Source organism: Delphinapterus leucas, chromosome 13, assembly GCF_059928025.1.
Source record: "Delphinapterus leucas isolate spDelLeu-1000000601 "Yukka" chromosome 13, BTC_Dleu_Yukka2, whole genome shotgun sequence".
Lineage (NCBI taxonomy): Eukaryota > Metazoa > Chordata > Mammalia > Artiodactyla > Monodontidae > Delphinapterus > Delphinapterus leucas.
The window spans coordinates 6571959-6595647 of NC_143141.1; the positions used below are offsets into that span (position 1 = coordinate 6571959).

Here is a 23689-nt window from a genome sequence, read left to right on the forward strand (position 1 = left end):
TCATGTAAGGAAACGTTCTTTTTGTTTGTTTATCTGTTTTTTATTTGTCTTTTTTGTTTTTGTTTTTGTTTTGCGGTACACGGGCCTTTCACTGTTGCGGCCTCTCTTATTGCGGAGCACAGGCTCCAGACGCGCAGGCCCAGTAGTTGTGGCTCACGGGCCCAGTTGCTCCGCAGCATGTGGGATCCTCCCAGACCAGGGCTCGAACCCGTGTCCCCTGCATTAGCAGGCAGATTCTCAACCACTGCACCCCAGAGAAGCCCAATATGGTGTTTTTTTAAATTAAGGCATGTACATTGTTTGTTAGTTTATTTTTCATCTCCTCATGTCTTCTATTACTTAATAGGTCTTCTTTTTAAATTAATTATCTATTTTATATATATTAGTGTATATATATATATGTCAATCGACATATTGACATATGTATATGTCAGTCCCATCTCCCAATTCATCCCCCCCTTCCCCCGCTTGTAGAGAACATGTAGATGTTCTCTACATCTGTGTCTCTATTTCTGCCTTGCTAACAGTTTCATCTGTACCATTTTTCTAGATTCCACATATATGCATTAACACACGATATTTGTTTTTCTATTTCTGACTTACTTCACTCTGTATGACAGTCTCTAGGTCCATCCATGTCTCTACAAATGACCCAGTTTCGTTCCTTTTTATGGCTGAGTAATAATTGTATATGTGTACCACATCTTCTTTGTCCATTCGTCTGTCGATGGGCATTTAGGTTGCTTCCATGATCTGGCTATTGTAAATAGAGCTGCAGTGAACAATGTGGTACATGACTCTTTTTGAATTATGGTTTTCTCAGGGTATATGCCTAGTAGTGGGATTGCTGGGTCGTATGGTAATTCTGTTTTTAGTTTTTTAAGGAACCTCCATGCTGTTCTCCATAGTGGCTGTATCACTTAACATTCCCACCAACAGTGCAAGAGGGTTCCCTTTTCTCCACACCCTCTCCAGCATTTGTTGTTTGTAGATTATCTGATGATGCCCATTCTGACTGGTGTGAGGTGATACCTCACTGCAGTTTTGATTTGCATTTCTCTAATAATTAGTGATGTTGAGCAGCTTTTCATGTGCTTCGTGGCCATCTGTATGTTTTCTTTGGAGAAATATCTAGGTTTTCTGCTCACTTTTTGATTGGGTTGTTTGTTTTTTTTAATATTGAGCTGCATGAGCTGTTTATATATTTTGGAGATTAATCCTTTGTCTGTTAATTCATTTGCAAATATTTTCTCCCATTCTGAGGGTTGTCGTTTCATCTTGTTTATGGTTTCCTTTGCTGTGCAAAAGCTTTTAAGTTTCATTAGGTCCCATTTGTTTATTTTTGTTTCTATTTCCATTACTCTAGGAGGTGAGTCAAAAAAGGTTTTGCTGTGATTTATGTCAAAGAGTGTTCTCCCTATATTTCCTCTAAGAGTTTTATAGTGTCTGGTCTTACATTTAGGTCTTTAATCCACTTTTTTTTTTGTAATAAACTTATTTATTTTGGCTTCATTGGGTCTTTGCTGCTGCACATGGGCTTTCTTTAGTTGTGGCGAGCGGGGGCCACTCTTCGTTGCATTGGACAGGCTTCTCATTGCGGTGGCTTCTCTTGTTGTGGAGCATGGGCTCTAGGCATGTGGGCTTCAGTAGTTGTGACACACAGGCTCAGTAGCTGTGGCTCGTGGGCTCTAGAGCGCAGACTCAGTAGTTGTGGTGCATGGGCTTAGTTACTCCGCGGCATGTGGGATCTTCCTGGACCAGGGCTCAAACCCATGTCCCCTGCATTGGCAGGCAGATTCTTAACCACTGCGCCACCCGGGAAGTCCCTAGATCTTTAATCCATTTTGAGTTTATTTTTGTGTATGGTGTTAGGGAGTGTTCTAATTTCATTCTTTTACATGTAGCTGTCCAGTTTTCCCAGCACCACTTATTGAAGAGACTGTCTTTTCTCCATTGTATATCCTTGCCTCCTTTGTGATAGATTAGTTGACCATAGGTGCATGGGTTTATCTCTGGGCTTTCTATCCTGTTCCACTGATCTATATTTCTGTTGTAGTATTATTTCTGTAGTATTATTTCTATTATATTTCTGTTGTAGGCTTTGTAGTATAGTCTGAAGACAGGGAGTCTGATTCCTCCAGCTCCCTTTCTTTCCCTCAAGATTGCTTGGCTATTTGGGGTCTTTTGTGTCTCCATACAGATTTTAAGATTTTTTTGTTCTAGTTCTGTAAAAAAATGCCATTGGTAATTTGATAGGGATTGCACTGAATCTGTAGATTGCTTTGGGTAGTATAGTCATTTTCACAGTATTGATTTTTCTAATCCAAGAACGTGGTATATCTCTCCATCTGTTCATGTCATCGTTGAGTTCTTTTATCAGTGTCTTATAGTTTTCTGAGTACAGGTCTTTTACCTCCTTAGGTAGGTTTATTCCTAGGTATTTTATTCTTTTTGTTGTAGTGGGGAATGGGATTGTTTCCTTAATTTTTCTTTCAGATTTTTCATTGTTCGTGTATAGCAATGCAAGAGATATCTGTGCATTAATTTTGTATCCTGCAGCTTTACCAAATTCATTGATTAGCTCTAGTAGTTTTCTGGTGGCATCTTTAGGATTCTCTATATATAGTATCATGTCATCTGCAAACAGTGACAGTTTTACTTCTTCTTTTCCAATTTGTATTTCTTTTTCTTCTCTGATTGCCGTGGCTGGGACTTCCAAAGCTATGTTGAATAATAGTGGTGAGAGTGGACATCCTTGTCTCGTTCCTGATCTTACAGGAAATGCTTTCAGTTTTTCACCATTGATAATGATGTTTGCTGTGGGTTTGTCATGTATGGCCTTTATTATGTCGAGGTAGGCTCCCTCTATGCCCACTTTCTGGAGAGTTTTTATCATAAATGGGTGTTGAATTTTGTCAAAAGCTTTTTCTGCATCTATTGAGATGATCATATGGTTTTTATCCTTCAGTTGGTTAATATGGTGTATCACATTGATTGATTTGCATATATTGAAGAATCCTTGCATCCCAGGGATAAATCCCACTTGATCATGGTGTATGATCCTTTTAATGTGTTGTTGGATTCTGTTTGCTAGTATTTTGTTGAAGATTTTTACATCTATATTCATCAGTGATATTGGTCTGTAATTTTCTTTTTTTGTAGTATCTTTGTCTGGTTTGGTATCAGGGTGATGGTGGCCTCATAGAATGAGTTTGGGAGTGTTCCTTCCTCTGCAATTTTTTGGAAGAGTTTGAGAAGGATGGGTGTTAGCTTTTCTCTAAATGTTTGATAGAATTCACCTATGAAGCCGTCTGGTCCTGGACTTTTGTTTGTTGGAAGCGTTTTAATCAAAGTTTCAATTTCATTACTTGTGATTGGTCTGTTCATATTTTCTGTTTCTTCCTGGTTCAGTCTTGGAAGGTGATACATTTCTAAGCATTTGTCCATTGCTTCCAGGTTTTCCATTTTATTGGCATAGAGTTGCTTGTAGTAGTCTCTTATGATGCTTTGTATTTCTGCAGTGTCTGTTGTAACTTCTCCTTTTTCATTTCTAATTTTATTGATTGGAGTCCTCTCCCTCTTTTTGTTGATGAGTCTGGCTAAAGGTTTATCAATTTTGTTTATCCTTTCAAAGAACCAGCTTTTAGTTTTATTGATCTTTACTATTGTTTCTTTGTTTTTATTTCTGCTCTGATCTTTATGATATCTTTCCTTCTACTAACTTTAGGTTTTGTTTGTTCTTCTTTTTCTAGTTCCTTTAGGTCTAAGGTTAGATTGTTTGAGATTTTTCTTGTTTCTTGAGGTAGGATTGTATTGCTATAAACTTCCTTCTTAGAATTGCTTTTGCTGCATCCCATAGGTTTTGGATCGTAGTATTTTCTTTGTCATTTGTCTCCTGGTATTTTCTGTTTTCCTCTTTGATTTCTTCAGTGATCTCTTGGTTATTTAGTAACATATCGTTTAGCCTCCGTGTGTTTGTGTTTTTTACGTTTTTTCCCCTGTAATTGATTTCTAATCTCATAGCTTTGTGGTCGGGAAAGATGCTTGATATGATTTCAGTTTTCTTAAATTTACTGAGGCTTGATTTGTGACCCAAGATGTGATCTATCCTGGAGAATGTTCTATGTGCACTTGAGAAGAAATCTGCTGTTTTCGGATGGAATGTCCTGTAAATATCAATTAAATCTATCTGGTCTGTTGTGTCATTTAAAGCTTGTGTTTCCTTATTAATTTTCTGTCTGGTTGATCTGTCCGTTGGTGTAAGTGAGGTGTTAAAAGCCCTTTCTATTATTATGTTACTGTCGATTTTCTCTTTTATAGCTGTACCATTTGCCTTATATATTGAGGTGTTCCTGTGTTGGGTGCATATATATTTATAGTTGTTATATCTTCTTCTTGGATTGGTCTCTTGATCATTATGTAGTGTTCTTCCTTTTCTCTTGTAACATTCTTTATTTTAAAGTCTATTTTATCTGATATGAGTATTGCTACTCCAGCTTTCTTTTGATTTCCATTTGCATGGAATATCTTTTTCCATCCCCTCACTTTCAGTCTGTATGTGTCCCTAGGTCTGAAGTGGGTCTCTCCTAGACAGCATATTATGGGTCTTGTTTTTGTATCCATTCAGCGAGCCTTTGTCTTTTGGTTGGAGCACTTAATCCAGTTACATTTAAGGTAATTATTGATATGTATGTTCCTATTACCATTTTCTTAATTGTTCTGGGTTTGTTTTTGTAGGTCCTTTTCTTCTCTTGTGTTTCCGACTTAGAGAAGTTCCTTTAGCATTTGTTGTAGAGCTGGTTTGGTGGTTCTGAATTCTCTTAGCTTTTGCTTGTCTGTAAAGCTTTTGATTTCTCCATTCAATCTGAATGAGGTCCTTGCCGGGTAGAGTCATCTTGGTTGTAGATTCTTCCCGTTCATCACTTTAAATATATCGTACCTCTCCCTTCTGGCTTGTAGAGTTTCTGCTGAGAAATCAACTGTTAACCCTATGGGAGTTCCCTTGTATGTTATTTGTTGTTTTTCCCTTGTTGCTTTTAATAACTTTTCTTTGTCTTTCATTTTTGTCAGTTTGATTACTATGTGTCTCGGCGTGTTTCTCCTTGGGTTTATCCTGCCTGGCACTCTCTGCACTTCCTTCACTTGGGTGGCTATTTCCTTTTCCATGTTAGGGACGTTTTCAACTATAATCTCTTCAAATATTTTCTCAGGTCCTTTCCCTCTCTCTTCTCCTTCCAGGACCCCTGTAATGCGAATGTTGGTGCATTTAATGTCGTCCCAGAGCTCTCTTAGGCTGTCTTCATTTCTTTTTTCTTTACTTTGTTCCACGGCAGTGATTTCCACCATTCTGTCTTCCAGGTCACTTATCCGTTCTTCTGCCTCAGTTATTCTGCTATTGATTCCTTCTAGTGTGTTTTTCATTTCAGTTACTGCATTGGTCATCTCTGTTTGTTTGTTCTTTAATTCTTCTAGGTCTTTGTTAAACATTTCTTGCATCTTCTCGATCTTTGCCTCCATTCTTTTTCTGAGGTCCTGGTTCATCTTCACTATCATTATTCTAAATTCTTTTTCTGGAAGGTTGCCTATCTCCACTTCATTTAGTTGTTTTTCTGGTGTTTCATCTTGTTCCTTCATCCGGTACATAGTCCTCTGCCTTTTCATTTTGTTTATCTTTCTGTGCATGTGGTTTTGCTTCCACAGGCTGCAGAATTGTAGTTCTTCTTTCTGCTGTCTGTCCTCTGGTGGATGAGGCTATCTAAGAGGCTTGTGCAAGCTTCCTGCTGGGAGGGACTGGTGGTGGGTAGAGCTGGGTGTTGCTCTGGTGGGCAGAGTTCAGTAAAACTTTAATAGACTTGTCTGCTGATGGGTGGGGCTGAGTTCCCTCCCTGTTGGTGGTTTGGCCTGAGGTGACCCAGCACTGGAGCCTACCCAGCTCTTTGGTGGGGCTAATGGCGACTCCGGGAGGGCTCACACCAAGGAGTACTTCCCAGAACTTCTGCTGCCAGTGTCCTTGTCCCCGCAGTGAGCCACAGCTGCCCCCCCCTCGCCTCTGCAGGAGACCCTCCAACACTAGCAGGTAGGTCGGGCTCAGTCTCCTATGGCGTCACTGCTCCCTCCCCCTGGGTCCTGATGTGCACAGTACTTTGTGTGTGCCCTCCAAGAGTGGAGTCTCTGTTTCTCCCAGTTCTGTCGAAGTCCTGCAGTCAAATCCCACTAGCCTTCAAAGTCTGATTCTCTGGGAATTCCTCCTCCCGTTGCTGGACCCCCAGGTTGGGAAGCCTGACGTGGGGCTCAGAACGTTCCCTCCAGTGGGTGGACTTCTGTGGTATAAGTGTTCTCCAGTCTGTGAGTCACCCACCCAGCGGTTGTGGGATTTGATTTGATTGTGACTGCGCCCCTCCTACCATCTCACTGGGCGTCTCCTTTGTCTTTGGATGTGGGGATCTTTTCTGGTGAGTTCCAGGGTCTTCCTGTCGATGACTGTCCAGCAGCTAGCTGTGATTCCGGTGCTCTTGCAAGAGGGAGTGAGCACACGTCCTACTCTGCCATCTTGAACCAATATCCATTGTTTATGTAGACGTAACGCTATTGCACACTTAACAGACTATAGGATAGTGTAGACATAACTTTTATAGGCCCCGGAAAATCAAAAAATTTTTCGACTCGCTTTATTGTGCTATCTGCTTTATTGCAGCGGTCTGAACCCAGCCCACCGCGTCTCTGGGGTGTGCCTGTAATAAGGAATTGTTGCATCCAAGGGATGTACATTTAGAAGACCTTTGATACGTATATTGCCCAACTGCCTTCTGTAAAGGCTGCAGCAGCTTGCACTGAATCCCCACCACCCCTGGCAGTGTCGTTGTTCTCAGCGGATTTAATTCTTGGGCCATGCTTTCTGTTGAACCAAGATCTGCTTCCTTGAACCATAAAAAGAATGAAATAAAGCCACTTGCATCAACATGGATGGACCTAGAGATTATCATACTAAATGCAGTAAGCCATACAAAGACAAATATATGATATTGCTTACATGTGGAATCTAAAAAAATGATACAAATGAACTTATTTACCAAACAGAAACAGACTCACAGACATAGAAAACAAACTTACGGTTACCAAGGGGGAAAGGGGGGTTGGGCGGGATAAATTGGGAGTTTGGGATTAACATATACACACTACTATATATAAAATAGATAAGCAACAAGGACCTACTGTAATGCACAGGGAACTACATTCAATTATCTTGTAATAACCTATAAGGGAAAAGAATCTGAAAAGAATAGATACATACATATATGTATAACTGGATCACTTTGCTGTATACTTGAAATTAACACAACATTGTAAGTCAGCTAGACGCCACTTAGAAAATAAATTAAAAAGATCTGCTTCCTTTGGTCTCCACTTGAGTAGGTGCTTGCCTTGGACGTGACCCATGGCTGGTCTGCAGATAATTCATTTTCCTCTGTCCTCTTGCCCACAGAAGGTCCGAGTAGGCAGTTGTTCGTTCCAGGGCCTCTTTTCTCGCGTTAGGGAAGAGAGGATGGGAACGGGATTTGTGTCTCAGGCTTGTGGTATTGATTTAGGTACTTAGCCCTCTTCTGGGAGTCACTTGGCCATCTTGCACAGTGATATTGACTCACCACATTTAGTATTTTATTGTGTCTTGAGCATTGAGAAAGGCTCCCTGCCCAGGGTTTTGCGTCTGAGATAAAGCACAAACAGGAGCTGTAGGAAAGCCCTGGGCGGCACCAGGACGTGGTAGGAACAGGAAGTGTGGCCTACGGGAATGATTTATATCTTCACTTGTCTCTGGCTGCTCAGTCGGCAGTATGGGGAGAATTTCCATGATAACTTTTTCTGTTTCTTTTTAAGCAGAGGTGGAAGAGCTGGGGAGATAATTTCGTGGGTGAACATGATTATTATTTGGCAACAGAGATCTGTGGGTGGCTGTGGTGGGAAGGAGAGAGAAGTTGCTATTACTAGTATTTTGTTAACTTACATGGACCAAAGAATCCCAAGGCTTTATAAAAGGGAAACATTAGTAGAGCTGAGTACTGGAAGGACTCAAGGGCCAGAACAGAGGAGGCCGTTTGAAGGTTTCCCTTTTATTTAAATGCTTACCTGCCTCATGAAAATCAAAGTTTTCTCAGAGTCGTGATCACTACTGACCCTCCAGTGCCCAGGGCAGAGCCTGGAGTGTGGTCAGCTCAGTAAATAGCGGTGGGTGAATGAGGGGTAAAGTATGCAAGAGAAGGTCAAGGGCTCAGCAGTCAAGACTTCTGTTTGTAAGAAAGGGAAGGAAGGTGGTGCGTGTAATCACAGATAAGACTTCATGGGCCCTTTCTGAGAAACCAGGGCCAGGGATAGCCCAGGGCTATCTGAGTCTGAGCTCTGTAACCAGCCACCAGGACCACTGAACAGTAGAAGAACTTGCAAAACCGGGGGTCTTACTTGCTTTCTTTAAAAAAATAAAATAAAATTTTTTTTTATCGTGGTGAAATATAAGATTGACCAGCTTAACCATTTTTTTCTTTCTTTTTCTTTTCCATTACGGTTTACTATAGGATATTGAATATAAGTCCCTGTGTTATACAGTAGAACCTTGTTGTTTATCTGCTAATCCCAGACTCCTGATCCATCCCTCCTCTACCCTCCTCACCCTTGGCAACCACAAGTCTGCTCTCTGTGTCTGTGAGTCTGCTTCTGTTTTGTAAATAAGTTCATTGTTATCATTTTGTTAGATTCCACATACAAGCACTATATGACATTTGTCTTTCTCTGGCTTACCTCACTTATTATGATAATCTCTAGGTCCATCCATGTTGCTGCAAATGGCACTATTGCAATTTTTTATGGCTGAGTAATATTCCATGGTATATATGTACCACATCTTCTTTATCCATTCATCTGCCGATGGACACTTAGGTTGCTTCCATGTCTTGGCTGTTGTGAATAGTCCAGCTTAACCGCTTTTAAGTGTACAGTTCAGAGGCATTAAGCACATTCATACTGTTGTGCTGCCATCGCCACCATCCAGCTCTAGAATTTTCACCTTCACACATGGAAACTCTGTACCCGTTAAACACTGACTCCCCATTCCTCCCTCCCCCAGACCCTGAAAACCACTCTGCTTCCTGTCTCTCTGACCTTGATGACCTTAAGAGCCTCCTGTAAGTGGAATCTTGCAGTGTTCGCCCTCTTGTGGCTGGCTTATCTCACTTAGCATAATGTCCTCAAGGTTCATCCATGTCAGAAGCTGGAGACAAATTAGGAAATAATATGCAAATGATTAAAAAGTTCAAAAAAAAAAAAAAAGGTTCATCCATGTCATGGCGTGTGTCAGAATTTCTTTCCTTTTAAGGCTGAATAATGTGTGTGTGCTTTCTTTTTGAAATCAGATAGGCAGTGATTGGTGCACGAGTAGGAACCAAGTGCACGGTGTGTAGAACCAGGAAAGGAGACTCCTGGGAGGCAGCCCCTAGTCAGGGACAGGAGGGGAGGGGAAAAGAGCAGGGAGAGGGGATCAGGGACGGGGCTCCAGCCTGCAGGGGGCTCGGCCTTTGACTGAGTTGACACCTAGGCTGCAAAGAGCTCGGAACAGGACGCTGTCGCCGTTTCTCTGTGTCTCGTGGCCTCAGCTGTGCTTTGGCCTGCAGTCGAGTCCAGGCCGTGCCACGCTGCGAGTTACTGATGTGTTATTTCGTGTTCCTGTTGGTAGGGGATTCTCACAGCTATTGCTCTGTTATCCACACATACATTTTATTCTTGACCGTGGCCCCAAACAGTGAGCTAGTTGTTTTTTCTTTGCCTGCTTTTAGGGAGCAGAGAATACTGAGGCAAGACTCTGGATTATCTGCCTGGGCTATTGCAGGAGTTGAATTCATCATGCAGTAATTTGAGTTCTTGTCATGTCAGCTCATTGAGATGGGGGGTGGGCTGTCTTTTCTGGTTATAGACGGAGGATTGCCGTGCTTAGAGGCAACGAGGGTGGTGTCCTGCAAAGAACATGGCCAAGAGAGCAGAAGCTTCAGGAGAAGATCAAAAAATCTTTTTTTTCTTTTTTTAAAGAAGCACATATATATATATATATATTTTTTTTTAAATAAATTTATTTATTTATTTTTGGCTGCACTGGGTCTTTGTTGCTGTGCGCGGCCTTTCTCTGGTTGCAGTGAGCAGGGGCTACTCTTCTGCACCACCAGGGAAGCCCAAGCTCATAACATCTTTATCCAGGTGGCCTTTTAATAATGCTCATGTCCTTATGGTCTGCGTTTGGACTCCAGAGTCATTTTGCCCGGCTAGTTTTGTGACTGTTTATGACAGTGTCATGGAAGGTCTTAGTGTTCCTAGCAGGGTCTGTCCCTGGTCTTGAGTGAAATGAGGGAGAGCAGGAAAACAGAAAAAAAAAAAAAAAAAAAGGAGCCAGATGCTAGCAGGTGAGAGTGATGCCGTGACAAGCGGAGTGTGGATTTCCTGCGGACCAGGGGGAGATACAGCCTGGACGGGCAGAAGCACACCTGCATCTTGGGAGCAGGTATGTGTGTAGTTCGAATAAAACTTTGTTAATATTTTAGATTTGGAAAATGAAAACACATGATGTTGAAATTTCAAGGGCCGCCGAAGGAAGCTGTGATAGTTTTGCTAACAACGTGTGGGATATGTTTTTTAAAAAGTGAGAATCACAGGAGTTATGCTTTCCAGTTTAAAAAATCCCTTCCTTTCCTGTACTTTCCTTGTCTGAGCCTCTCAGCAATGTGTAAGGAATTATTGGCCCTGGAGAGGGAAGAAGCAATGTACAGGTTCCTCATGACTTGCCAGGGGCACATCTTGCGTCAGGGGAACCTCCCTGGTGGCCCAGGTGAGGGTTCTTACAGAACGTTCTGTCAGACTGTTCTTTCTGCTGTGTCATCCCTTATCTCTGTCCTTGACCGTGGCTGGTGCTTTAGTTTCTTGTTTTCTGCATCACTGTTTGCTTTGTCTTTGGAGAGAGAGTTTTCTTACGGGAGGAAATGTTCCAGGGTGGATCAGATTATTGTCTTGGTGACCTTTGTGCCAGGGCAGCAAAGGAAGTGCCAGCCAGATCCTTTTTCAAGAACAGAACTTGCTGTGCACTTCAGGGAAAGTCTGGGAGGCAGCCCTGCAGGAGGAAAGTTGGAACGTCTTTGTGAGCACTTCCTAAGGTTACGCAGTATGAGTTGCTTGGGATTCGTCGGAACAATACTGGCTGGCATTTTCTACGTGGATTTACACTTGGAAGTTACGGAGGGGGACCGTGGTTGACGTTTCTTTTCTATTAGGATGTTTCCATCACCAGGCTCTTAACTGTTTTCAATAAAGTAATTTTTCAATAATTAAACTCACTGAAGGTGTTCTTGCACTAGCGATGGTGCTTATAGTTACTTAAAAAGCACGCAAGTGCTGAGTCTAACTTTCAGACTTAGTGAATTTGAAGGTCAAAAGTCATTTTTGTAAAATGCTTTTAAACTGGGGAGATCGTTGAAGACCCCAAGGTCTGAGTTTTCTCTGTTGCAGTAGTCCCTTTTCTGAAACATAGAGAAATAGCAAATCACTATGTTGTGTGATAGGAACTAACAGTGTTGTAGGTCAGTTATACTTCAAAAACAAATAAACTCATAGAAAAAGAGACCAGATTTGTGGTTATCGAAGGTGGGGGGAGGTGGAGAGGAGAGGGAATTGGATGAAGGGGGTCAAAAAGTACAAACTTCCAGTTATAAGATAAATAAGTACTAGGGATGTAACGTACAACGTGATAAATATAATTAACATTACTGTATGTTATATATGAAATATATATGAAATATCATTATATATGATAACATATGAAATGTATATAAAAATATAAATAGATGAAAGTTTTTAAGACAGTAAATCCTGAGTTCTCATTAAAAGGAAAAAATTTTTTTTTCTATTTCTTTAATTTTGTGTTTGTGTGAGATGAAGGATGTACACTAAAACTCATTGTGATAATCATTTCATGACGTATGTAAGTCAGATCATTATTGCTGTGCACCTTAAGTTTATACAGTGCTTTATGTCAGTTATATCTCAATAAAACTGGGAGGAAAAAAATCGCCCCTTTTCTCCCTCTTGTAATAATCCTTATGCGTAGTCTCTCCTTACCTTACAAATCCCGATTTGTTTTTTTTATTTGACATGCTTCAGAATAAATATGACCTAAACAAAAACATAAAGTTTGAAAGCTGGGAATCAAACTTTTCTCCAGTATCTTACGGGTTGCCTCACTTCTGCACAGAGCATGGCTTCTTTGACAAAAGAAACCATCTGGAGGGGAAACATCCGGTTCCGTCCCTTCCATTTTAGAAGGTGAGAGAGTGACTAAGGCAGCTGGGTTTCAGAACAGTGACTTTTTACTGATTGACTCCTTAGCCGTCAGTGGATGAAGGCAGAGCGTCAGAGTGGAAGCGTCCTGACTCACGTGGTGTCCAGAGCCCTCCTTCCCTGCTGGACTTGCGGGTGTGGGTGTGTCCTCATCCTCAGGTCATGCTGACTTCCATGACTAAAACTGTCGCCATCCCTCACTTCTCTGACATCTGCTAGAACCTTGTATGCTCGAGTGGCCCTGGGCTGGGGAGTGAGCTGTATTTAAAAAATAAGAAGAAGGAGGGCTTCCCTGGTGGCGCAGTGGTTGAGAGTCCGCCTGCCGATGCAGGGGACACGGGTTCGTGCCCCGGTCCGGGAAGATCCCACATGCCGCGGAGCGGCTGGACCCGTGAGCCATGGCCGCTGAGCCTGCGTGTCCGGAGCCTGTGCCCCGCAATGGGAAAGGCCACAGCAGTGAGAGGCCTGTGTACCGCAAAAAAAAAAAACAAAAACAGAAACTAAAAATAAGGAAATTCAGGGAGTGTGAAATTCTGTGCCCCATGTTCTTATCCTGCTTTCACTTCTGACTTTACAACATGTTCACATAGGTGGAGGTTAATCATCCAGGTTTATGCCTTTTTTAAAAAATCGAAGTATAGTTGATTTACAGGGATTCGGGTGTACAGCAGAGTAATTCAGTTAATACATATATATATATATATTCTTTTTCAGATTCTTTTCCATTATAGGTTATTACAAGATATTGAATATAGTTCCCTGTGCTGTACAGTAGGTCCTTGTTGCTTATCTGTTTTATACATAGTAGTGTGTATCTACTAATCCCAAATTCCTAATTTACCTCCCCCCTTCCCCTTTTGGTAACTGTAAGTTTGTTTTCTATGTCTGTGAGTCTGTTTCTGTTTTGTAAATAAGTTCATTTGTATCATTTTTTTAGATTCCACATATAAGTGTTAACATATGATATTTGTCTTTCTCTGACTTACTTCACTTAGAATGGTAATCTCTAGATCCACCCATGTTGCTGCAAATGGCATCATTTCATTCTTTTTTATGGCTTAGTAGTATTCCATTATGTATATACACCACATCTTCTTTATCCATTCATCTGTTGATGGATGCTTAGACTGTTTCCATGTCTTGGCTATTGTAAGTAGTGCTGCTATGAACATAGGGGTGCATGTATCTTTTTGGATTATGGTTTTCTCTGGATATATGCCCAGGAGTGGGATTGCTGGGTCGTATGGTAGTTCTTTTAGTTTTTTAAGGACCCTCCATACTGTTCTCCATAGTGGCTGCACCAATTTACATTTCCACCAACAATGTAGGACGGTTCCCTTTTTTCCACGCTCTCTCCAGCATTATTATTTGTAGACTTTTTGATGATGTCCATTCTGACCAGTGTGAGGTGGTACCTCGTTGTAGTTTTCATTTGCATTTCTCTAATAGTTAGCAATGGTGAGCATCTTTTCATGTGCCTGTTGGCCTTCTGTATGTCTTCTTTGGAGAAATGTCTATTTAAGTATTCTGCCATGCCTTTTCCGTTAAGAACATTAGAAAATTATTTTCACTATGAAGATTTTCAAACGTACCTCAAAGTAGTGAGGACGGTGTAATGAAATCCTCCTGGGTCCTTACGCAGGCACGTTAGGATCTAGGTTTTGCCCACCTTGCTTTATCTCTTACTCTCTGAGTCTTTTTTCCGCCACTAATGTATTTTAAAGCAAATCCTAGAAGTTATGCTATTTCGCCCCTACATATTTTAGTGAACATCTCTGAATCCAGGGCCATTCTTTGTCACTGCAGTAGCATCATTAAACTGCTAGAGGTAACCGGACTCCTTGCTGTCACTTGTACTTGGTGCAGACATGGGCTTCTGGCTGCTTCAAGATCCTTCACGGATCCGGCTGTTTTCATCCACGTTCAACCAGAAACACACCACTCATTTGATTGTGTGTGGCTTATGTCTTTTTTAGTCAAGAAAGTCTCCATCCTTCCACTCCCACCCTACTGTTTTCCCCCAAGTCATTGACTTGGTGAAGAAACCGGGTCAGTTTTTATGCAGAATGTCCCGCTGGTACACTTGTCTGTTTCCTTCCTCAAGGTATCATCTCACCCATTACTTGGTTCCTCATATTTCCTGAAAACTGGACAGTAATGACAAAGGTTCAGTTGAATCCAGGTTTGTAAAGAAGAATACTGAACAGGTGGTTGGCCTATATCCTGCCTGGGGGTCATGTATCCTCTGGTGTCTGACTCTTAGTGATGCTTATATTAGTTGATAAGCTCAGGTGACAGCTTCCATTGCATTCTCCCCCTGTCAACCTTTCATCTAATGGTTTTACCCATTTCGATATTGCCTGAATAATTTTTCTCTACGTACTGCAAAGTGGTGATTTTCTAATTTGATAAGTACTTTCACAGCTGTCACCTTGAGCTTGTCTGTAAAGAACTTTACCTTATCACCTAGGGCTGTCTGGTCACCCTGAGAACATTTAGGAAAGGGAGGGAGAGAATGCTCGCTTTTGCCTTTTAGTTGCCTGTGGTTTGTGTAAGTAGTTGGTGCCCTGGTTGTCTGCAGTGGTGACAAGTGAGTTATTTTTGGTCTTGTTTTAGTCTTCTTTTCTCTTTTCCTTCCTCCCTCCCTTTTCAGTATCATTTCAAAGTCCCTGTTCCCCACTCCCAACACTTTATTATGAAAATTTCCAAACATGCAGAGAAGTTGAAAGGATTGTACAGTGAACACTCTAAGCCCGGGGTGTTTATACGTTCACTGTGTTTCAGTTAATTGCTGTCCTTTTCGATACTCAGATCATGCCACCTTCTGCCTACAAGAACCCCTCCCTGTGCCTTCTGTGACTTTTGTCTCACTTTCATTCATCTTTGAGTGATTCCTTGCTCTCGGCCAATAAGATGTTAAGTGTTCATCTTGTGCACTTCCTGCCTCCTATCTGGAATCAGCCATTCCTCCAAGTAGCCCTGGTTCCTTTGTGTGGGTCATGGTATTTAGGGACCACAGTCTGGGGTGTGGGGTTGCTCATTGTTACTGGGCTGTCATTGCCTCTAAGGCTCTTCCAATAGGTATGAGCTAAGAAGTATGTGAAAGAAAAGAAAAAAGAGGTATGAAAAAGAAAAATAAATCATGAGTTCATACTTAGCTTTCTAATTCGGCTGCAAAACTACGTAGTTATAATTTAACTTTGATATTATATATGTTTATCTCCTCTTATTCACTGACAATCTTGGTTTCTAACAATATTCACGTAATTGTTCTCTATTGTACATGCATGCAAACATATTGTCTCTAAATAATATCAATGCTGCTATTAAGAGTAAGAGTAGTGGACTTCCCTGGTGGTCCAGTGGTTAACACTCTGTGCTTCCAATGCAGGGGGGCTTGGGTTCGATCCCTGGTTGGGGAACTAAGGTCCCCCATGATGTGTGGTGCAGCCAAAAGATTAAAGAAAAAAATGGAAAAAAAGAATGAGTAGTGAAAGAGAGTAAAGTTTTTGCAGCTCTATTTGGCCTTAGAATATATTTAACTGTGGAGGTATAGTCAAAACACTGTTTAAAACAGTTATTTTCTCTTGGTAATTATGTTGGTAATTATTTTAATAACCTAATAAAGTTAATTTTTAATTGTTAAGGATATTTTTTCCCTTATTGATTTGACTCAAAAAATACAAAACACTTTCATGATTAATCAAATTTATAAAATCTATAAAAACAAAATATTTGTAGAGAAGCCATCCTTCCCCCCCACGCCCACTTTCTTTTTCACAAAGGTTACATATATTCTGCTCTATGCCTTGCCTTTTTTATGTATCAGCATATCCTGGAAATCATTCCACATCAGAGAGGAGAGATATTCATCCTCCTCCTTTTTTTCTTTCTCCCGCTCTTTCGTTTTCTTTCTTTGATTGCCTAGAAGTACCATAGTTTATTTAACCTATTCTCTACTGATGGGTATTTCTGTTGTTTTCAGACTTTACCATGACAAAAATGCCCCAATGAATAACCTGGTAGATTCCTAGAAGTGGGATTGTTGCATCAAAGTGTTAATTAGATATTATTAAATTCCCTTCTCTCCATTGGCATGGTATTATTTTTTAAAATTCCAATCAGCAATGGATGAAAATGCCTGTTTTCCCAGACTTGTCATCAGATCTATTGTCAAATTTTTGGAATTTTGCCAACCTGATAGGTGAGACATGGTGTATTTCCATAGTTTTAATTTGCATTCCTTTTGTTTTGAGGAAGCTGAACATCTTTCATGTTTAAGGACCATCTTCAGAAACTCTTTATTCCTATCATTTGCCTAGTTTTTTATTGGGTGCTTCTTTTTTCTCCTCAACTTTTAGGTGCTGTCTGTATATTAGGAATTTTAGCCCTTTATTTGAGGTGTGAAATTACAAAATCTTTCCCCAGTTTGTCATGTAGTGGGATTTAGCATGCCTTTCTTTTATACTTTGTGATTTTGAGTTATGGTTGGAAGGTTTTCTCATTCCTGAGTTACTCAGGAATCCACTCATGTTTTCTTCAATTACTTGTAAATTAATTTTCTTTCAGTACTTTAAAACTGTTGTTCCATGTCTGCTGGCTTGCATCGTTTCTGATAGGAAGTCTACTATCATTCTTATCTTTGTTCCACTGTAAATATTGTGTTTTTTTCCTTCTTTATCACTGGTTTTCACTAGTTTGCTTATGGTGTGATTTCCTGTAATTTTCTTTAAAGGTTTTTCCACTTGGTGTTCGTTGAGAATCTTGAATCTGTGGGTTTATAGTGTTCATCAAACTTGAAAACAATTTCAACCATTATTTCTTCAAAAAAGTTTTTCTGTTCTCGCTTTGGTAGCACATATACTTAAACAACATTTTTTTCCTGCTCTCTGGTTCCCCTACCCCGCTTTTCCTGGGACCTCAGTCACACAGATTTCAAGCTGCTTGTTATTGTCCCGCAGTTCACTGATGCTCTGTCCTTTCTGTTTTGTTCATCCTGTTTCTTCTGTTTTTCATTTCAGAGTTTTTCTCGCTATCAAGTGCCCTTTTCTCTGCAATGTCCAATTTCCTTTTAATCGTATCAGTATATTTTTGATTTCAGACACTGTTTTTCATCCCTAAAAGTTTGATTTGGAATTTTTTTAATGTCTTCCATTTAGCTCCTCACCATCTTCTTGCTTTCCTCCACTTTTTGAACACATGGAGTATATTTATAACAGCTGTTGTATGTCTTTGTCTTTTAATCTGCTTCGTATCTGATTCTGTTTCTATTGATTGATTTTTGTTTTGTTTACGTAGGTCAAACTTTCCTACATCTCTGCTACCATCCCTGCTTCTATTTCTGAGAAGTGTTTCTAATGGCACTAGAACAAGGACATTTTAATGACTATTTCAATTATAAATTAAAAATCTATTTTACTTTCAGTGTCAAGGAAGTTGAGTTTGTTTTTCACTTATCGCAAATAATTTTAGGGACTCATTCTAATTTGAAGGCAAAAAAGGATAAATTATGTAAAAAGAAAGGTTTAGAATTTATTTTCTTAAGCTATATAGTGAGAAGTATACACAGGTTTAAAAAAAAAGCATGATGATGTGATGTTGATATTCAACTTTTACATGTTCCTGTAAAGATACTGCTTCAGACGATATAGATTAGATGTTAGAGTATCCACTTGAAGAATGCGAGATTTCTGAAAATTAAAGCTTTGGTCCAATCCTTTCCCCTGTCATTTGTAATTTTTACTAGATTCTTTGCCTCAGTGTTTCTCTGTGTAGGGTGAGTGTTGAGTGGAATTTAGGAATGACACTGCCTTGACTGTTAAACTTTTAATTAGTCCTTTTGTGGTCTGTGTGGCTTTTAGTCCAGGCGTTTAGACAGAAGCCTTTTAGTGTTTGGACAGTAGAGAAACGTTGACTATTGCAAAGGAACAGATCTGAAGGATGCACATGCAATGTCCATGTCATTGTAAAGTAGGATCTAGGTATCTGGAGAAGATACTTAATTCAATTGGATATTTACTATGCAGAAAGAAACAGTTGCTTTTTAAAACTGAAGCTGGGATCAAGTTATGTACGACTGTTTTCCGTGCAGAAGCTGTAAGTATAGACAATGAGATGCTTGTTTTATTTCCTGAAAATACCTCTGGGGCAAACCTAAGATAATAAATACTGTGTGTGAGTTTCAAAGTGACTCAGCTGTTGGGAGCTGCCCCCCGCCCCACCCTACTCCCCAGGCTCCAGTCTCCACCGTGAGTTACAGAAAGAGCCAGAAGAACAGGCCTCAAGGTAGGCTCTTGTCTGCGCTTTAGATTTCTCACCTAGGAGATGGAAATAACAACACCTATCTTGTGATGCTTTTCATGAAGATGAACAAGGTTAAGTGTACAACATACCTAACAAGATGCCTGGCTTCAGAAAGTGTCCTGTGCCTGCACCTCTGGCAGTCCTTTCTTAGACCATCAAGTTGGTTATTTATAAATCCAACAGTGTGGTTTGTCTTGTGGTCATAACTGATGTTTCTAATACTGTATTTTAGTCTTGCATTGCCATTTACAAATTTGATTGTTGACTTCTTGTGTGGGTAATGTGTAAGATCCACTGAACTTGAATTTTCTTAGAAAAGAGAGAAGTCTTTTTCAGCAAAAATTAGGGGCCTTAATGAAACAAAGTGTCGATGTAATTTTGCTAATCGGACTTCTGTTACAATCCACAGTAAGCCTATACATTTTGGTTTTAGAAAGCTGTATTAACCTGCTAGGGCTGCCTTAACAAAATACAGCAGACTAGATGGCTTAAAGAACAGAAATTTATTTTCTCACAGTTCTGGAGTCTGGAAGTCTAAGATCAAGGTGCCAACAGGGTTGGTTTCTCCTGAGGCCTCTCTCCTTGGTGTGCAGACGGCTGCCCTCTTGCTGGGTCCTCACATGATGCATCCCTGGTGTTTCTTCCTCTTCTTACAGGGACACCAGTCCTTATAATGATCCCTGCCCCATGACCTAATTTAACCTTAGTTACTTCCTTAGGGGCCCTAATCTTCAAATATGGTCACGTTGGGGGTTAGGGCTTCATCATATGAATTTGGGGGGACCCAACTCAGGCCATAACACTTCTCCTCCATCTTGGCTTTGGAACGCCCACAGCAGAAACAGTGGGAATATTGCTATAGTGTTGAGTCAATGTGTAGCCTTTTTATCATTCCGTCCCTTCAATGGATGACAAATTCTCACTTTCTTATTTTCTCCTCTTTACATTTTTCACCACTTATATGTCTGTAATGTGGCTTTCAAACATTTTGACCGTGACCCACAGACAGAAATATATTTATGAGTGTGTGCATAACTCTAACAAATATTTCATGAGTCAGTCATTGCCCTTATAAAGTGGCATGTATTTTCTACATATTTCATTTTTTTAAAAAAACAGCTGTTTTCTGGTGGGCTGCTTCATGTAGCTGAGAAACATGGCTGCCATGTGGATTCAGAGCTTCAGTGTGTCATATATGTTACGTGACTTTCCTTTCTAGTCTTTTGAGTCGTTGGTGTGCAGTCGGCTTGCACTGATTTACGGTATTTTTGAAGCCCATCATAAGACTTCCCTGCAGAGGAAATTATAGTTCGGAAAATTTCCCTGCCATTTGGCAACTTTCGTAGGAAGTAGAAGACAGTCGAATGGGAAAGTTCCATCACGGTGATTGTCTTTGCTGGGAGAGGCACACAGCCGTGTCAGATTCAGGACAGGGCGACGGGTTTCATTACAACCTCCCCTAACTGCGGCTCAGTGATCGATTTTACTCGTGTGTTGATTTTCTCTCTCAAGGTGTGAGCTTACTTTTGTTCTAGAATGGTTTTCCCCTATTTTAAGTCTTCTGCCCAGGAGGTAGAAGAATTTCTTAAAGGATAAAAGTCAAGTTTTTGGATGATGTGACCTCAGGTCTTAATTCCACATGATACACTGTGGTGGGGCTTGGTTGGAATTTTATTCACAGCATCTGTAGTTAGCAGGTGGAGAAGACACACGTGGTTTCACAGCTACCTGTTGGCCCTATGAGCTTAGGAACAGGATCAATGAAAAGCTGTCTCATGTCAGCCAGGAAGATGCCCTCAGGAAAATGTGATGGTGGGGAGAGTGCGTGCTCTGCGTGCAAGCACAAAGTAGCTTTTTTAGTGTCAAGCCCTAGGAACTACTGGACTGAACTGCTGGACTGGATTATGTAAGTGTTACTTGAAAATTAAAATGCAGCTTCTATGGGAGGACCCCAGGGCACTTCAAGGTCATAGAGAATGAGCTCACACCCTGGTTTGCCTTTTACTCGATACAAGTGACCTTGGAGATGTACCTGAGGCCCCCTTCCTCACTCAGCCTTCATTTCATGTCAGTGAGACCACGCCTGGGACAGAAAGGTCACAGAGTAAGTCCTGTCCCCTCTCTGTTCCTCCTCAATCCTCCAAGTCTTTTTTTTTTTTTTTTTTTGGTAAATTAGGAAGTATATGAAAACATATAGCAAAAGATTGAAGGCCAGTACAGATATTCTTATTTCCATGTATTCCTTGCCCTTTTTTTAAAAAAAAAATTCTGACCAGTTGGTTTTATTATGATGCATAATAAAGGATAACGATCTATGGATGGGGGAGGGATAAATTAGGAGTTTGGGATTAACATATACACACTACTATATATAAAATAGATAATCAACAAGGACCTACTGTACAGCACAGGGAACTCTACTAAATACTCTGTATAACCTATATGAGAAAAGAATCTGAAAAAGAATGGATATATGTATATGTATAACTGAATCCCTTTGCTGTATACCTGAAACTAACACAACATTGTAAATCAACTATACTCCAATATAAAATAAAAGTTAAATTAAAAAAAAAAAAGATCTAGAGAGAGGAAACCTTAAAGTGCCAGAGAAGAGCAGAGAGCTGCCCACCCCAAGGAGCCTGTGCAAATTTATTGGCTTCAGTGGCCCAGAGACTCTCTCCTGAGATGAATTGTGTGATGTGCTGTCCCTCCACCCACCCTGCAAAGAAACCATTGCTGACCAACGAGATTTAGGGGGTGTCCTGGTGACTGACACTTATGTAGCTGCCACCCGAGGACACTGAACGTGCAAGGAGAATTAAGCCAGAGGCAGGTAAATTAGATGCCCACCTCAGCCACATCAGTGCTGAATGTGAGGAGCAGACGGTGCGGGTCCTCAGTTCAGGGGGACATTGTTTGGAAACTTCAAGAGAGCCCTGCTGTGGAGCCTGGAAACTTGTGGTGTGAGGCTGTTGTTTCAAAATTATCTCTCCCTCCCATAAGAGGGGTAGGGAGCCTGAAGGGCCAGGGGCTTCCTGAGACTGCAGGGGCCTCCTAGGTGGATGGGAAGTAGATAGAGTTCGTGGCCACTTACCCCAAGTGGGTTGCCTCTTGGGTTTATGATCCCAAAAGAGCAAGACGGGAGGTAGGACTCATGGAGAGCTGGGTAGGGTCACTGGTTGTTATGGACTGAATGGTGTCCCCCTCAACTCCCCAAATTCAAATGTTGAAGCCCTCACCCCCAATGTGGTGGTATTTGGAGGTGGGACCTTTGGGAGGTGATTAGGTTCAGATGAGGTAATGAGGGTGGGGCCACCCTGATGGGATTAGTGCCCTTATCAGAAGGACGAGAAGTCTGCTCTAGTGATGACCAAAGGACATTGCTTTGGCAATGCCATGCCTAAAAATGGGAGAATACAGGGAAATAAATACCATTGGTTTAAACTCTCATTTTTCCTTATGAGGAAAAATGAGAGTTGTCTTAGATTCTTCTTTTTACTCCTTCCCAAAGTGCCCATCAGAACAATAGTCCTAGTACGGATGTTCTCCATACTCACCCCAAATCCACAGGTCCAAGGTGAGTTCTCTGGCATTTCTATGTGGGGGGTATTTATAAGGTCCTCACATACATTCACACTCTGGGGAGAGCAATGCTGCAGGTAACAGAGAGAGAGAAAGCTCAGAGGTAGCATAATGCATGTCTGGCTTCTCTGTAAGTGGTACATGACTCTGTTGGTCGTTATGCCTCTCACGTTGGCTAGATTATTCTGCACGGTTGCTTGTCTGCCAGCCCTTTGAGGTTAGAGTATCTTCGGCTTCCCACTTGGGAAACCCGGCCCTCCTAGCCGGGCATTCACCTATTTCCACACTAGACATACCTGATGTACACATGCCTCTTCTTGTGCGGGACCGTGCTTGCTTCAAGTCATGGACTTGATCAAACCTCTGTCACACCACTTGGAGCTGGCACAGTCCCCGTGCCAAGGTGCCCATGTCCAGTGGGGAGGTCTAGGAGGAAATAATGACAACTAAGATGTCTAAGCTTTTTAGTAACAATGTTGCTTAATGCTTCACTAATAGGTTGATTGTGTTTTTAGTTGCCTTTGAAAGAAATTAACTTACTAGGTACTATTCTAATGTTTCTGTGGTTTTGTTTTAACATGTACAATAAAACCTCTTTTTATATCTGTTTTAAGGGATTTTTAATAAAAGATATGAAGTACAGATTGATAAACCTGGAAATGTCCTAGTGGCAATGCCCTTGGGCCACTGGCAGAGCCATCTCAAGAGGTCTTCTCTCTGTGAACTTGGGCTGAGGTCCCTTTTGAGGGACCCTCATTCTTATGGGGTAAATTCTGTGAGAATGTTCAGAATTGGTCACCCTGGGGCTTGTTTCCCCTGGAATGGCTGTATGATTATAGATGTTTCTGTCACTTGAGTGGAGGTGGTCAGAATTCCACACGTTAGTGAGACTGGCAGGACGCCCACAGAGAGGTCCCGGGGATGACTCGTCTGGTTGGCTGGCCCATCCGTGTGGCAGAGGGATGGGTGTTCCCAAACCCCAATGCTGCGGTGACTGGGACCAGGGCCCCAGTGGAGGGTGCCTGCCTTGTCAGCCAGCAAACTGGGATGTGAGAAGCCGGAATGTTTTAATAACATAAATGCAGGACTCGTATTTGGAAAGTGAGTTCATATTCTAAGAATTGCTTTTGTCTCTTAATCTCTGTGTCTTTTTCTGTTCTAACCCAGGTGCCACGTTAGAGGAAATAAACCAGCACTGGGACTGGCTGGAGCAAAATCTCCTCCACACCTTGTCCGTCTTTGATAATAAAGATGACATTGCCAGTTTTGTCAAAGGGAAGGTGAAGGTAGGTCCCTGGACTGTGATGTTTCTCCCCGTTTCCCCATCTTTCTTATCACGTCCTTACAACCTTCTAGACACTACAGCATTTTAAATCATATTCTTTTCCCTTAACAGTGTTCTCCATGATAATTGAACTTCTTGGCTTAATACGTAAAG

The 23689-nt window shown here is 41.2% G+C and overlaps 1 protein-coding gene across 12 annotated transcripts in view; it reads left to right on the top strand.

Moving 5' to 3' along the window:
• Positions 1–23689, top strand: part of TBC1D8 (TBC1 domain family member 8) — a 125849-nt gene that overhangs the window by 43985 nt on the left and 58175 nt on the right. For 10 of the 12 annotated variants that reach the window (XR_016395331.1, XR_016395332.1, XR_002648115.3 and 7 more), the window contains one exon: positions 23419–23537. The exons of 1 other annotated variant lie outside the window; for it this stretch is intronic. Coding sequence is in view for 7 of the 11 variants with exons in the window: in XM_022599100.3 (XP_022454808.2) it covers positions 23419–23537 (119 nt within the window). In the remaining 4 variants the exon portion in view is untranslated. Of the gene's footprint in view, positions 1–23418; positions 23538–23689 lie in introns of those variants that run through there. One more of the 12 variants, XM_089922630.1, reaches the window with a different exon arrangement.